This window comes from Triturus cristatus, chromosome 5_2 (assembly GCF_964204655.1).
Source record: "Triturus cristatus chromosome 5_2, aTriCri1.1, whole genome shotgun sequence".
Classification (NCBI taxonomy): domain Eukaryota; kingdom Metazoa; phylum Chordata; class Amphibia; order Caudata; family Salamandridae; genus Triturus; species Triturus cristatus.
Window position 1 is genome coordinate 975,967,407 of NC_140588.1, and position 15,621 is coordinate 975,983,027.

General features: G+C 48.8%; 1 protein-coding gene across 3 annotated transcripts in view; it reads left to right on the plus strand.

The window, feature by feature from the left end:
• LOC146829515 (UDP-N-acetylglucosamine transferase subunit ALG13-like) overlaps positions 1 to 15,621 on the plus strand; it is a 1,246,203-nt gene that overhangs the window by 1,202,757 nt on the left and 27,825 nt on the right. For all 3 annotated transcript variants that reach the window (XM_085608211.1, XM_085608212.1, XM_085608213.1), the window contains one exon: positions 1,448 to 1,724. In XM_085608211.1, the coding sequence (XP_085464337.1) occupies positions 1,448 to 1,722 (275 nt within the window). In that variant the 3' untranslated portion in view covers positions 1,723 to 1,724. The remainder of the gene's footprint in view (positions 1 to 1,447; positions 1,725 to 15,621) is intronic.

The following is a 15,621-nucleotide window of genomic DNA, read 5'->3' on the forward strand; positions in this document are numbered from 1 at the left end:
TTTGCCCTGACCTTAACCCTAGGAGCTTGACTCCTGAGACTGAGTGTTCTACCTGTGAGCTGTCCCCAACCAAGGTGGCCCGTTGGCTAACATTGGCACCAGTCACCCAAGTGCCGCTGGTAGTGCCCCTTGAGTGCCAGCCTGAACCTCACGGAACTTTGGTTCTACCCCCCAAAACTCCAGATCCAAAACTGTTTTACTCACCTGTAATTTAACACTTCGTTTTCGCCATGGAACTGAATGGTGGGTTTTCTCTGCAAATTCTTCTAATTGTTGAACTGTCTTGTATTGCAACAAAAATTAACCTATTGCTTGCACAAGAGTTAACCTACTTACAAATGTCCTGTGTAGTGTAAAGTGTGTTAGGAGTGTGTTTCATTCCAAACTAGATGAGTAATCTGAAAGTAATCAAAAAGTAATTACAAACCTTTTTGAACAATTTACAAATCGTTTTCTCTATTCAAAAAGTAATCTGAATGTTCCTTTGAAACCAGTATTCACTGTATTGCTAACAGGAACATTGTATGAGAAGTATCACTTACCTGCTACTGAGTCTACCTTGATTCTAGGAATAAAATAACAAAATAACTTTTTATACAAACAATTGGTCTGGATTCTGTCTTTGAGTGTGTGATATCATTTGTTGCCTGAGTGTATACAACAAACGCTTAACACTACCTTCTGATAAGCCTGACTGCTCAACCACACTACCACAAAAAACGAGTAAGCTGCTTTAGTCTCTGCTATACCTCTGTGGATCCTCTGGACTCTGTGCAGACCCTATACAGAGGCAGTTTCCTACAACCAGAAAGTGTTACTGAAGGTAAGTAGTTTGTTCATCAGCCTCACCGAATTGTAGGGCTGTTGCTACATTAAATATATGCAGATCGCCATGATAACTCTTGTTGGTGTTCTTTACACCATATTACTTTGCTGCCTCGCCAGCTGTTTGATTTGACCTAATTTGAGAAAAGTGATTGGATAGTGGGGTCAGGATGCTTTCCAGGTAAGGCAATGTATGGATTCCAGGTTGTTACATTACACCATTTTTAGCTGGCAAATATGTAGTCTGATCCTTGGATCTACCATTTGTAGCACTACCTAGAATTTGGAGAAAGTGAGACATAGAGTTACCAGTATAAGATGTATCACAGTGAACAACTTTCACTGTTTTCTGAGGATGAACATTGTAAACGTTCTGCATTCCCACCCACCACATCACACTCTTTATGAGTGTGCCATTTTTTACTTGCTTCAGAAGAATTGATGTAAAAAGCGGAGAAATTAAAATTGGGATAAGGAAAGTTAATAGATGACAATTTCTTTCTTGTTAAATGCTGATGCCAAAAAAGGGTTCATTGACCATCTGTTATCAGTTGGAGGTAAATAATTTTTTTTAAGCATATTGTGTTTGCTTTCTATTCTGAATTATGTTTCCCTTTTCTAGGATCATTTTCGAATGTGGAAACTCCACCAGCACCTCATGGCACAATTTATTACCCCGTGATGAGTGATCCTTACAGTCAGTCGCCTATATCAAGTTTTGACTCTTGTGTGCCAGTAATTCCCACTTATCACTATGTTGCCCCTTGGCACCCAATGAATCCACCCTACAGCAGTTCTCCCCGTATTCATAACCCTGTAAGCACTGGACCAATTCATCAAGTCAGCTATGTTACAACAAGTAATCCTCCACCACATTATGTCTCCCAGCAAATCTAATGGTAAGTACCCTGTATCAATCCATTGTATTATATGTTTATTTTGATGTATGCTTCAAATCTCAGATTTCTCAATTTGTGCGTATTCCCCAGTCATTGGACCGGATCTGGAAAACTCAAACTGTATTCCTGCATGCCGGTAGGTTTCGCCGTCTGGTTCTGTGTTGATGTTGCTCTGCTCTGGAAGTGGCAAATGGAGTCGTACCTAGGTGCCACCTACATGTGCTGATGTTCATTCCTTTCTTTCAGTGCCTCTATGTGCGAATCCGAAGCTTTATTTCTTTCATATATGGTGATATTTTTCTAATAATTTTTCACAAAGTTTTACTACTAGGCACTGGAAATGTACCATCCTAAAACAGTGTTTAAACCCTGTAGTGACTGTTGCAAACTGAGACACCAATCTTTGACAGATCCCCACCAGGTATGCCTCTGGTGCATGGATTTTCAAAACACCACAAATCTCCGTGACTGATTGAAGTCGAAAGGAAGGTCCTGGTTCAGAAGTCCATTCTGAGGCATATCTTCTTGGTAGCTGAAGCCCTTGGGTGAGTCAGAGAAGAAACACAAGAAATCCAAGTGTGAATCAAGCCATTCCCGCCATTCTCAAATCTCCAAAGAAGGTGAGAGAACATCACCGTGCCGCCTGGACTCCTGAGGAGCGTGCCGCCTGGACTCCTGAGGAGGGTATTCATAGTTTTGTCCGAATACACCCTAACTTTCTGGGTTTATTAGCGACGTCTTTATGGAGACCATGCGGTGCGTTTTCTGCACACTTCTGGCTAGCTCTGGTTGCGCCTTTGTGCCATAAGGTCCTACAAGGGCACTCAGTCTGACTTCAGCTGGAAGGTTTGCCCTTGGTTCGGTCTGTGCCTCTTGAGCAGATATGGGGTTCCAGTCTTCCACTATCTCGATGACTGGATGTTAAAGGCGGGCTCGCCCCAGGCTGTTATCTTCCCCCCCTCCCCTCCAGACCATGGCAGACCTCCTGCATTCATTGGGGTTCTCTGTCAACGTACCAAAGTATCACCTGATTCTCTCTCGGAAGCTCCTTTTCATAGGAGCAGGTCTGAATACAGAGCAGTTTCGAGCCTATCCACCCGAGCAGCGAGTCCGTGATATTCAGGCTATGATACCGATGTTTCAGCCTCTATCCCGGATTTCGGTGAGAATGATCATGAGGCTGCTGGGCCTTATGGCCTCCTTCATCCTTCTGGTGGATCATGCCAGATGGCATGTGCGGGCTCTGCAGTGGGACCTGAAGTTTCAGTGGGCGCAGCATCAGGGGAATCTTTCTGATGTCATCCAGATCTCAGAAGGTACTGCATGTCAGTTGCAGTGGTGGCTCACAAACCAGGATTGGGTCAACGGCAGATCCCTCTCCCTTCCCCAACCAGAGTTCACAATGGTGACAGATGCGTCACTCCTTTGATGGGGCGGGCACATGGGAGAGGGCAGAGGCCTCTGGTCTCCGGCAGATTCCGGGCTACACATCAACCTTCTGGAGCTTCGGGCGATCCATCTTGCACTGAATTCCTTCCTTCTGTCAAAGGAAGAGTAGTGCAGGTGTTCACGGCCCTTCGCCTTTGGACATGGCTGGAACATCAGGGCAGATCCCTGGTGGTTTAACATCTGACAGGTTCCCTGAACGCCAGAGCGGACTGTGGTCGTATCCCTTAACCCGATCCTCCCTTCCTTTTTTTCAGCTATTTTAGACACGTGACGAATGGTGATTCTTTGTTATTTTATTATGTTTGGGGCTTATTAATGTCACAAACGAGTCACAAAATTTCCAACTCAGTAAGGGTCCATATGGGAGTCCAAACAAACAAAAACCAAACTCTACTGGCTGGTCCTGGCTTTCGGCCTCTCCTTACTTCCGGTCTTCTTCCCAGACTCGGGGTAGGACCCAGAAAGAAATGAAAGAAGAAAATAACTCAGGCTATCGTATCGTCAAGGAAGCCAGCATAAGGGGGGGGGGGTGAACCTCCACCAGAGCCCTGTTCTCTGTGCCGGTGCCTAGTGTGGGGATCCTGGTGCTCCCCCCCCCCCGCCCCCCCCCCCTGGTGCCTTTCAAACGTGCCCACAACCCCTGTACGACCACAGCACATGCCCCGGGCACTTGCCTGCTTCCACGACCCTCCAGGGCCGTGGTGATGGAAGACCCTGCTCTTGACTCTTTGTGGGGGTGCTCCTTGAGCTGTCTCGGTGTCCTCCGCCGTTCTGTGTCTTCAGACTTCTGGTTATGCTCCTGCTGTCTCTCTCTCCGCTCCTGGTGCTCTCTCCCTGCTTCTTCTGGGTCTGTTGTCGTCGCGTTCTCCGCTCCGCTGCTCCGACCCCGCATTTGCCTCTCCTTCCTCCTTTTCAGCTGCACCCTTACTCGGTCGCTGCGCGTCCGCTAGACCGTCACCCTCACTTCCGGTCTGGCGGAGCGCGGCGGCTATGTTGGGAGTATCGGGGTTGTTCGGCGGTGCGGCCGGTGCGGGATCACTACACTGTCTTCCCCCCGGGAATGGACGATCGGGCCATTTGAAGACAGGGAAGCGAGAAAGGACGTCTACGTTTGTTTGTAGTTTCCCCAGGACGTGAACAGTCTCAAAGATGAAGGGCTGTAAAGCAAGAAACCACCGTAAGACTTTAGCGTTAGAGTCTTTGTTTCGAGATAGCCATGTAAGGGGGGCGTGATCAGTCAGTAGAAGGAAAGAACGTCCTAGGAGATAGTATTGTAAAGCTTCCATCGCTAATTGTAGGGCCAGGCATTCTTTCTCGATGGTGGCGTATCGTGTTTCTCAGGGGTACAGTTTTTGGCTTAAGTATAGTTCTGGATGCAAATCACCGGATGCGTCACGCTGGGATAGGATGGCCTCGAGGCCTCTATCTGAGGCGTCAGTTTGTAGGACGAACGTTTTCTTAAAGTCTGGACAAGCCAAAATAGGGTGAGTACATAGGGCTCTTATCAGTTGTTGGAAGCTTTTCTCTTGATGGTCAGACCATTGAAGGGACTTCCCTGTATGTGTCTTCGAAAGTAAATCAGTGAGGGGACTGGCGATCTCAGAAAAACGAGGTATGAATCTCCTATAATACCCTACCAAGCCGAGGAAGGAACGGATGTTCCTCCTACAGGTGGGTCGTGGTATGTTTGCGATGCCTCTATTTTGTTGACTTGGGGTCTTATACAACCTTCCTTGATATCATACCCTAGGTACTCAATGCGCTCAGTTCCAAAGGTGGTCTTTTTTGGATTAAGGGTAAGACCTGCTTGTTCTAAGGTTTTTAGGACTGCTTCTAGGTGAGCTAGGTGGGTGTCCCAGTTGGGACTGTATACAACGATGTCGTCAAGATATGCCACGGCGAACTGTTGATGTGGGGCTAAGAGGACATCCATGAGTCTCTGGAAGGTGGCAGGAGCCCCATGGAGGCCAAAGGGTAGAACTTTAAAGTGATAGAGGCCAGAGGGGGTTGAAAAGACGGTTTTCTCTTCTTTGGCGGCCTGGGATAAGGGAATCTGCCAATAGCCTTTCGTTAAATCTATGGTGGACATAACTCTTGCCTCCCCCAGACGTTCTATCAATTCGTCTACCCTCGGCATAGGGTACGCATCAAACTTTGATACTGCATTGAGTTGGCGGAAGTCAATACAAAACCTGATGCTACCGTCCGGTTTCGGTACAAGAACTATTGGGGATGACCAGGCACTGTGGGAGGGCTCGATTATGTCGGACTCTAACATAGTTTGTATCTCCTGCTCTACTGCCTGTCTTCGGGCTTCTGGAATGCGATAGGGTCTTAACTTGATAGGTTGTGCCGTTTTTGTAGTTATTTCATGTTCTACCAATCTTGTCCTTCCTGGTCTTTCTGACAAGACGGTAGCGTACTTTTCACAGAGGGACAATATTTGTTGTCTGTTCTCTTGTGGCTTGGGGCCCTAATTGAACCTCGTTCTCTAAGTTATTAGGAGGAGGTGGAGTGAAAGTAACCTCAACGGGTTTGTTTAGTGTGATATGGTGCATGTTTTTTCCCATCTTTGGGTTTGTGGGTACAGGGCCCTCCCAGGCTTTGAGAAGATTTATATGGTAGATTTGTCCGTTAGTTTGCTTGTGGGGGACATCAACTCGATAGGTTACCGGCGTTACTTTGCCCAGTACCTTATAGGGGCCTTGCCAAGTGGCTAGAAGCTTCTTCTCAGAACTGGGCAAAAGGATGAGACCTTGGTCCCCTATCTTAAATTCTCTCAGTTTCGTATGAGGGTCATAGAGACGTTTGTCGCTTCTGGGCGTTTTCCATGTTAGCGTGTACGTCTTCCCACAGAAAAGACAAGGTATTCTTTAGGGAAGATGTGTACTGTAGGAGTGGTTTGCCCTCATCTTCTTCCACTGTTCTAAGGCCATATCTAAAAGCGTCCGGGGGTCTCCTTCCGAACAATAACTCAAAAGGCGAGAAGCCTGTTGATTTTTGTTTGTGGGTTCTGATAGCGAACATGACTAGGGGCAGTTGTCTATCTCAGTCCCTCCCTGCTTTGTCTAGGCTTTTCCGTAGAATAGTCTTTATTGTGCGGTTGTACCTTTCCACCAGCCCGTCGGTTTGAGGGTGGTAGACCGAGGTACGTATCTGTTTGATTTTAAAAATGGTGCATACCTGCTTCATTAGCTTTGACATAAACGGGGTTCCCTGGTCGGTTAATAGTTCCTGGGGAAATCCCACACGGGGAAAAAAAAAGTGACCATGGCATGTGCAACTGCGGTGGTAGTAGTGGAGGAGAGGGGAATAGCCTCAGGATACCTAGTTGCATAGTCTACGAGCACTAAGATATATTGGTGCCCTCTGGCCGATGGGATGAGTGGACCAACTATGTCCATACCTACTCTTTTAAAAGGGATATCGATGATGGATAAGGGTTGTAAAGGAGCTTTGGGCAGGGAGGGTGTATTGACTAGTTGACATCGAGGACAGGAAGCCCAATACCTGGCCACTTCCTGATACACCCCTGGCCAATAAAATCAGGATAGTGGGTATTTCAGGGTGTGTTCTTTACCATAGTGTCCACCCCCAGCTTGACTGTGGGATAAACACAATACCTGTTCCCTAAAGGCTTGGGGTACCAACAACTGTTCTTTCCTAACACCCTTTTCATGAACTATCCGTTACAGGAGGCCATTTTTCACACTAAAGAAGGGGCCTACCTTGTCTGGTTGATCCTCTTCTGCTTGTTCCCAGGCGTTTTGTAGGGCCGCATCGTCTCTCTGGGCCGCTCGGAAACTTCTACCTGTTTCTGGGGTCGTTTCTGTGGAAGTAAACACAGGAGCGGATATGACAGGCGTTGTCTGTTTATACATGACCCGTTCTTCCCTTTTTTCTCTATGGCTTTTATTCTCTTTAGGGCTTGTCTTTTCTATTTCTTCTCTGGAAAAAGGGGCATTGTGCAGCCAGGCCTCTGTGGGGGAGGACCGGTTCTGTTTCTGTAAATAGTCGTGGAAGTTTGGTAGATCGGCCCCTAATAACACCAGCTCCGGAAGGGACGGTACAACCCCCACTTTCCTTAACTGTGAATCCCCATCGATGTTGAGTAGGACCTCCGCAAGGGGGTATAACTTTGTTTCCCCATGTACACAGGTTACTTGTATGTAGTCATTCTCTGCTATTTGGGAGTCCCTTACTAAAACCCTGTCAACGACTGTGATGGCAACCGGTATCAAGGAATGCAAAGACCGGTTTGCCATTTACATATATTCTCTTTTTATACCTTTCTGGGGGTTCTCTGGTTGTCATTACACGCCCCCGAGTATATCCCACCTCCATAGCTTCCGGAGAGGGAAAGCGGGAAGGGCAGTTCCGAGCGATATGGCCCCATTCTGCACAATGAAAACATTGTGGCCCGGATGGTGGAAGTCCGGAAGAAAGGAACTTAGGCTGGGGTCGGGGAAGGTTCTGGCCTCTGTTCTCGGGAGAGTGTTGTCGGCCTAGTCTAGGTAGGGGTTTTGGTAGCCCTATAGGGGTTTTGTAGGCAGGGGCTTTGAACTCAGGAGATTGGTGGTACGCACAGGCAAGGTCTACTGCTACTGTGACTGTAAGATTGGGATGTTGTTTGATCCACGCCCTGGTGTTACTGGGTAGTGCCTCCAAATATTGTTCTAAATATACTTTCTCAGTAAGTTAGTCTATGGAGGAGGAGACGGGTTGCAACCAGCGATTCCCCAAGTTGCGTATGCGATAGTAAAGTGCTCTCGGGTTATCGCCTGCGGTCCACTTTTCCTTTCGAAAGCGAGCGCGAAAATATTCCTGGTCACACCCTAGGCGATCCAGAATGGCTTTTTTCATATCAGCATAACTAGTGACTCCCGCTGGATTGGCGGCTTGGTACGCAGCCTGGAGTTCCCCAGAAAGCAATGGCGCGATATATTGGCCCCATCTTTCTGGTGCCAAGCGGCTGTAGAAGCCACTCTTTCGAAGTTCACAAAAAAGTAGTCCGGATCGTCCCCCGGTTGAAATTTCTGAAGGACGGAGCCTGGCACATTGGGATGTACCCGGGCACTGAATATGGCGTCTGTGAGGCGTAAACTAGCTGTATCCTGGACCTGTGATTCGCAGTTAGTAGTGCTGCTTGGTCTTTTAGGGCTGTTTGTAGGGCTTCCCTTTCCATCTGTGCTTGCTTGGTTTGTTGCTCAAAGATGAGCTGGAGATGGGGTTGCCCTTCTGCCAACTGGGTTATAATAGCCTCCATGATATAGGTTCTGTCTTTTCCCAGACAGCGAATCCCACTTCTGACACCACTTTTGTGGTCGTATCCCTTAACCCGATCCTCCCTTCCTTTTTTTCAGCTATTTTAGACACGTGACGAATGGCGATTCTTTCCTATTTTAATATGTTTGGGGCTTATTAATGTCACAAACCAGTCACAAAATTTCCAACTCAGTAAGGGTCCATATGGGAGTCCAAACAAACAAAAACCAAACTCTACTGGCTGGTCCTGGCTTTCGGCCTCTCCTTACTTCCGGTCTTCTTCCCAGACTCGGGGTAGGACCCAGAAAGAAATGAAAGAAGAAAATAACTCAGGCTATCGTATCGTCAAGGAAGCCAGCATAAGGGGGGGGGGGTGAACCTCCACCAGAGCCCTGTTCTCTGTGCCGGTGCCTAGTGTGGGGATCCTGGTGCTCCCCCCCCCCGCCCCCCCCCCTGGTGCCTTTCAAACGTGCCCACAACCCCTGTACGACCACAGCACATGCCCCGGGCACTTGCCTGCTTCCAGGACCCTCCAGGGCCGTGGTGATGGAAGACCCTGCTCTTGACTCTTTGTGGGGGTGCTCCTTGAGCTGTCTCGGTGTCCTCCGCCGTTCTGTGTCTTCAGACTTCTGGTTATGCTCCTGCTGTCTCTCTCTCCGCTCCTGGTGCTCTCTCCCTGCTTCTTCTGGGTCTGTTGTCGTCGCGTTCTCCGCTCCGCTGCTCCGACCCCGCATTTGCCTCTCCTTCCTCCTTTTCAGCTGCACCCTTACTCGGTCGCTGCGCGTCCGCTAGACCGTCACCCTCACTTCCGGTCTGGCGGAGCGCGGCGGCTATGTTGGGAGTATCGGGGTTGTTCGGCGGTGCGGCCGGTGCGGGATCACTACACTGTCTTCCCCCCGGGAATGGACGATCGGGCCATTTGAAGACAGGGAAGCGAGAAAGGACGTCTACGTTTGTTTGTAGTTTCCCCAGGACGTGAACAGTCTCAAAGATGAAGGGCTGTAAAGCAAGAAACCACCGTAAGACTTTAGCGTTAGAGTCTTTGTTTCGAGATAGCCATGTAAGGGGGGCGTGATCAGTCAGTAGAAGGAAAGAACGTCCTAGGAGATAGTATTGTAAAGCTTCCATCGCTAATTGTAGGGCCAGGCATTCTTTCTCGATGGTGGCGTATCGTGTTTCTCAGGGGTACAGTTTTTGGCTTAAGTATAGTTCTGGATGCAAATCACCGGATGCGTCACGCTGGGATAGGATGGCCTCGAGGCCTCTATCTGAGGCGTCAGTTTGTAGGACGAACGTTTTCTTAAAGTCTGGACAAGCCAAAATAGGGTGAGTACATAGGGCTCTTATCAGTTGTTGGGAGCTTTTCTCTTGATGGTCAGACCATTGAAGGGACTTCCCTGTATGTGTCTTCGAAAGTAAATCAGTGAGGGGACTGGCGATCTCAGAAAAACGAGGTATGAATCTCCTATAATACCCTACCAAGCCGAGGAAGGAACGGATGTTCCTCCTACAGGTGGGTCGTGGTATGTTTGCGATGCCTCTATTTTGTTGACTTGGGGTCTTATACAACCTTCCTTGATATCATACCCTAGGTACTCAATGCGCTCAGTTCCAAAGGTGGTCTTTTTTGGATTAAGGGTAAGACCTGCTTGTTCTAAGGTTTTTAGGACTGCTTCTAGGTGAGCTAGGTGGGTGTCCCAGTTGGGACTGTATACAACGATGTCGTCAAGATATGCCACGGCGAACTGTTGATGTGGGGCTAAGAGGACATCCATGAGTCTCTGGAAGGTGGCAGGAGCCCCATGGAGGCCAAAGGGTAGAACTTTAAAGTGATAGAGGCCAGAGGGGGTTGAAAAGACGGTTTTCTCTTCTTTGGCGGCCTGGGATAAGGGAATCTGCCAATAGCCTTTCGTTAAATCTATGGTGGACATAACTCTTGCCTCCCCCAGACGTTCTATCAATTCGTCTACCCTCGGCATAGGGTACGCATCAAACTTTGATACTGCATTGAGTTGGCGGAAGTCAATACAAAACCTGATGCTACCGTCCGGTTTCGGTACAAGAACTATTGGGGATGACCAGGCACTGTGGGAGGGCTCGATTATGTCGGACTCTAACATAGTTTGTATCTCCTGCTCTACTGCCTGTCTTCGGGCTTCTGGAATGCGATAGGGTCTTAACTTGATAGGTTGTGCCGTTTTTGTAGTTATTTCATGTTCTACCAATCTTGTCCTTCCTGGTCTTTCTGACAAGACGGTAGCGTACTTTTCACAGAGGGACAATATTTGTTGTCTCTGTTCTCTTGTGGCTTGGGGCCCTAATTGAACCTCGTTCTCTAAGTTATTAGGAGGAGGTGGAGTGAAAGTAACCTCAACGGGTTTGTTTAGTGTGATATGGTGCATGTTTTTTCCCATCTTTGGGTTTGTGGGTACAGGGCCCTCCCAGGCTTTGAGAAGATTTATATGGTAGATTTGTCCGTTAGTTTGCTTGTGGGGGACATCAACTCGATAGGTTACCGGCGTTACTTTGCCCAGTACCTTATAGGGGCCTTGCCAAGTGGCTAGAAGCTTCTTCTCAGAACTGGGCAAAAGGATGAGACCTTGGTCCCCTATCTTAAATTCTCTCAGTTTCGTATGAGGGTCATAGAGACGTTTGTCGCTTCTGGGCGTTTTCCATGTTAGCGTGTACGTCTTCCCACAGAAAAGACAAGGTATTCTTTAGGGAAGATGTGTACTGTAGGAGTGGTTTGCCCTCATCTTCTTCCACTGTTCTAAGGCCATATCTAAAAGCGTCCGGGGGTCTCCTTCCGAACAATAACTCAAAAGGCGAGAAGCCTGTTGATTTTTGTTTGTGGGTTCTGATAGCGAACATGACTAGGGGCAGTTGTCTATCTCAGTCCCTCCCTGCTTTGTCTAGGCTTTTCCGTAGAATAGTCTTTATTGTGCGGTTGTACCTTTCCACCAGCCCGTCGGTTTGAGGGTGGTAGACCGAGGTACGTATCTGTTTGATTTTTAAAAATGGTGCATACCTGCTTCATTAGCTTTGACATAAACGGGGTTCCCTGGTCGGTTAATAGTTCCTGGGGAAATCCCACACGGGGAAAAAAAAAGTGACCATGGCATGTGCAACTGCGGTGGTAGTAGTGGAGGAGAGGGGAATAGCCTCAGGATACCTAGTTGCATAGTCTACGAGCACTAAGATATATTGGTGCCCTCTGGCCGATGGGATGAGTGGACCAACTATGTCCATACCTACTCTTTTAAAAGGGATATCGATGATGGATAAGGGTTGTAAAGGAGCTTTGGGCAGGGAGGGTGTATTGACTAGTTGACATCGAGGACAGGAAGCCCAATACCTGGCCACTTCCTGATACACCCCTGGCCAATAAAATCAGGATAGTGGGTATTTCAGGGTGTGTTCTTTACCATAGTGTCCACCCCCAGCTTGACTGTGGGATAAACACAATACCTGTTCCCTAAAGGCTTGGGGTACCAACAACTGTTCTTTCCTAACACCCTTTTCATGAACTATCCGTTACAGGAGGCCATTTTTCACACTAAAGAAGGGGCCTACCTTGTCTGGTTGATCCTCTTCTGCTTGTTCCCAGGCGTTTTGTAGGGCCGCATCGTCTCTCTGGGCCGCTCGGAAACTTCTACCTGTTTCTGGGGTCGTTTCTGTGGAAGTAAACACAGGAGCGGATATGACAGGCGTTGTCTGTTTATACATGACCCGTTCTTCCCTTTTTTCTCTATGGCTTTTATTCTCTTTAGGGCTTGTCTTTTCTATTTCTTCTCTGGAAAAAGGGGCATTGTGCAGCCAGGCCTCTGTGGGGGAGGACCGGTTCTGTTTCTGTAAATAGTCGTGGAAGTTTGGTAGATCGGCCCCTAATAACACCAGCTCCGGAAGGGACGGTACAACCCCCACTTTCCTTAACTGTGAATCCCCATCGATGTTGAGTAGGACCTCCGCAAGGGGGTATAACTTTGTTTCCCCATGTACACAGGTTACTTGTATGTAGTCATTCTCTGCTATTTGGGAGTCCCTTACTAAAACCCTGTCAACGACTGTGATGGCAACCGGTATCAAGGAATGCAAAGACCGGTTTGCCATTTACATATATTCTCTTTTTATACCTTTCTGGGGGTTCTCTGGTTGTCATTACACGCCCCCGAGTATATCCCACCTCCATAGCTTCCGGAGAGGGAAAGCGGGAAGGGCAGTTCCGAGCGATATGGCCCCATTCTGCACAATGAAAACATTGTGGCCCGGATGGTGGAAGTCCGGAAGAAAGGAACTTAGGCTGGGGTCGGGGAAGGTTCTGGCCTCTGTTCTCGGGAGAGTGTTGTCGGCCTAGTCTAGGTAGGGGTTTTGGTAGCCCTATAGGGGTTTTGTAGGCAGGGGCTTTGAACTCAGGAGATTGGTGGTACGCACAGGCAAGGTCTACTGCTACTGTGACTGTAAGATTGGGATGTTGTTTGATCCACGCCCTGGTGTTACTGGGTAGTGCCTCCAAATATTGTTCTAAATATACTTTCTCAGTAAGTTAGTCTATGGAGGAGGAGACGGGTTGCAACCAGCGATTCCCCAAGTTGCGTATGCGATAGTAAAGTGCTCTCGGGTTATCGCCTGCGGTCCACTTTTCCTTTCGAAAGCGAGCGCGAAAATATTCCTGGTCACACCCTAGGCGATCCAGAATGGCTTTTTTCATATCAGCATAACTAGTGACTCCCGCTGGATTGGCGGCTTGGTACGCAGCCTGGAGTTCCCCAGAAAGCAATGGCGCGATATATTGGCCCCATCTTTCTGGTGCCAAGCGGCTGTAGAAGCCACTCTTTCGAAGTTCACAAAAAAGTAGTCCGGATCGTCCCCCGGTTGAAATTTCTGAAGGACGGAGCCTGGCACATTGGGATGTACCCGGGCACTGAATATGGCGTCTGTGAGGCGTAAACTAGCTGTATCCTGGACCTGTGATTCGCAGTTAGTAGTGCTGCTTGGTCTTTTAGGGCTGTTTGTAGGGCTTCCCTTTCCATCTGTGCTTGCTTGGTTTGTTGCTCAAAGATGAGCTGGAGATGGGGTTGCCCTTCTGCCAACTGGGTTATAATAGCCTCCATGATATAGGTTCTGTCTTTTCCCAGACAGCGAATCCCACTTCTGACACCACTTTTGTGGTCGTATCCCTTAACCCGATCCTCCCTTCCTTTTTTTCAGCTATTTTAGACACGTGACGAATGGCGATTCTTTCCTATTTTAATATGTTTGGGGCTTATTAATGTCACAAACCAGTCACAAAATTTCCAACTCAGTAAGGGTCCATATGGGAGTCCAAACAAACAAAAAAAAAACTCTGCTGGCTGGTCCTGGCTTTCTTCCGGCCTCTCCTTACTTCCGGTCTTCTTCCCAGACTCGGTGTAGGACCCAGAAAGAGATGAAAAGAAAAGAAAAGAACTCAGGCTATTGTATCGTCAAGGAAGCCAGCATAAAGGGGGGGGGGGGGTGAACCTCCACCAGAGCCCTGTTATCTGTGCCGGTGCCTAGTGTGGGGATCCTGGTGCTCCCCCCCCTGGTGCCTTTCAAACGTGCCCACAACCCCTGTACGACCACAGCACATGCCCCGGGCACTTGCCTGCTTCCACGACCCTCCAGGGCTGTGGTGATGGAAAACCTGCTCCTGAGTATTCGTGGGAGACAGGGGTCTTGGAGGCGGTGCTCCTTGAGCTGTCTCGGTGTCCTCTGCCGTTCTGTGTCTTCAGACTTCTGGTTATGCTCCTGCCGTCTCTCTCTCTCTGCTCCGCTGCTCCTGGTGCCCTCTCCCTGCTTCTTCTGGGTCTTTTGTCGTCGCGTTCTCCCCTCCGCTCCGGTGCTCTGACTCCTTCGACCCCGCATTTGCCTCTCCTTCCTTCTTTTCAGCTGCACCCTTACTCGGTCGCTGCGCGTCCACTAGACCGTCACCCTCACTTCCGGCCTGGCAGAGCGCGGCAGCCATGTTGGGAGTATCGGGGTTGTTTGGCGGTGCGGCCGGTGCGGGATCACTACACGGACGAACTCAGCCACCGGTGCATGATGGATGATAAATGGCGTCTGCACTCGGAGGTGGTGCAAGGTCTCTTTCAACAGTGGGGAGAGCCTTGGTTAGATCTATTTGCCACCGAAAAGAACGCACAATGTCAGCAGTTCTGCACGTTGGAGTTTCCAAGGCGGCACTTGCTCAACAACTCCTTTTGTCACCAGTGAAATTGCGGCCTCCTGTACGCCTTTCCGCCTGTACCACTCCTACCCAGAATACAGAAGATCAACCGCAACTGGGCCCACGTCATTCTTGTGGCTCCGGACTGGGCATGAATAGTCTGGTACCACGAGCTCTTGAGCATGGCCATCAATCCGCCGATCAGACAGCCTCTTCGACATGATCTTCTGTCACAGCAGCAGGGGATGGTCCCTCACCCGAAGCTGTCCAGCCCTCACCTCTTTGCGTGGAGATAGAGCGGCAACAGTTGACAGCTTTTGACCTTCCTCCCGAAGTCTGTAATGCCATCTTAGCAGCCAGGCGTCCCTCCACTAAATCGGTATACACCGGTAGATGAAACAAATTTGTGTTGTGGTACACAGTAAAGGCTTTTGATGACCTTTCTGCCCCTCTTCCAGAGGTTCTCCTCTTCATACTCCCTTTGGCCCAGCAGGGCTATGCTCTGGGCACCCTTAAAGGCTATCTTTTGGCCATTTCGGCCTTTCTTTGCCTTCCTGTTCAGCCTTCTCTTTTCAAGTCCCCTATTGTACACCGATTTCTGAAGGGCATTACTAATCTCTTTCCTCCTTCTCATTTTGTAATGCCCCAGTGGGACTTGAAACTTGTACTTATCTTATGTGTGCTCCCTTTGAGCCACTACTTAATTGTCCTCTTCATCTTCTTTTTTGAGAGGCTGTGTTCGAGGCATATGAGCTGCAGATTACACACTTTTGCATAGATCGCCATCTGGTGTTGGGCCCGGATGTTTGCAGTTTGTTTTTCCTCTTGGAAAGTCTTTGGAAGTCACGAGGTCGGTGACTCTTCCTTTGGATCGTATTGCGCATGGGCTTCGGCTCCATCCTCAGATCGGGCTCGGATGTAATACTTCGCGCTCCGATTCCGAACATTTCCAGTTTGACGATCGAAGCGGAATCCTCACTTATCGCGGTATTGTTCAGA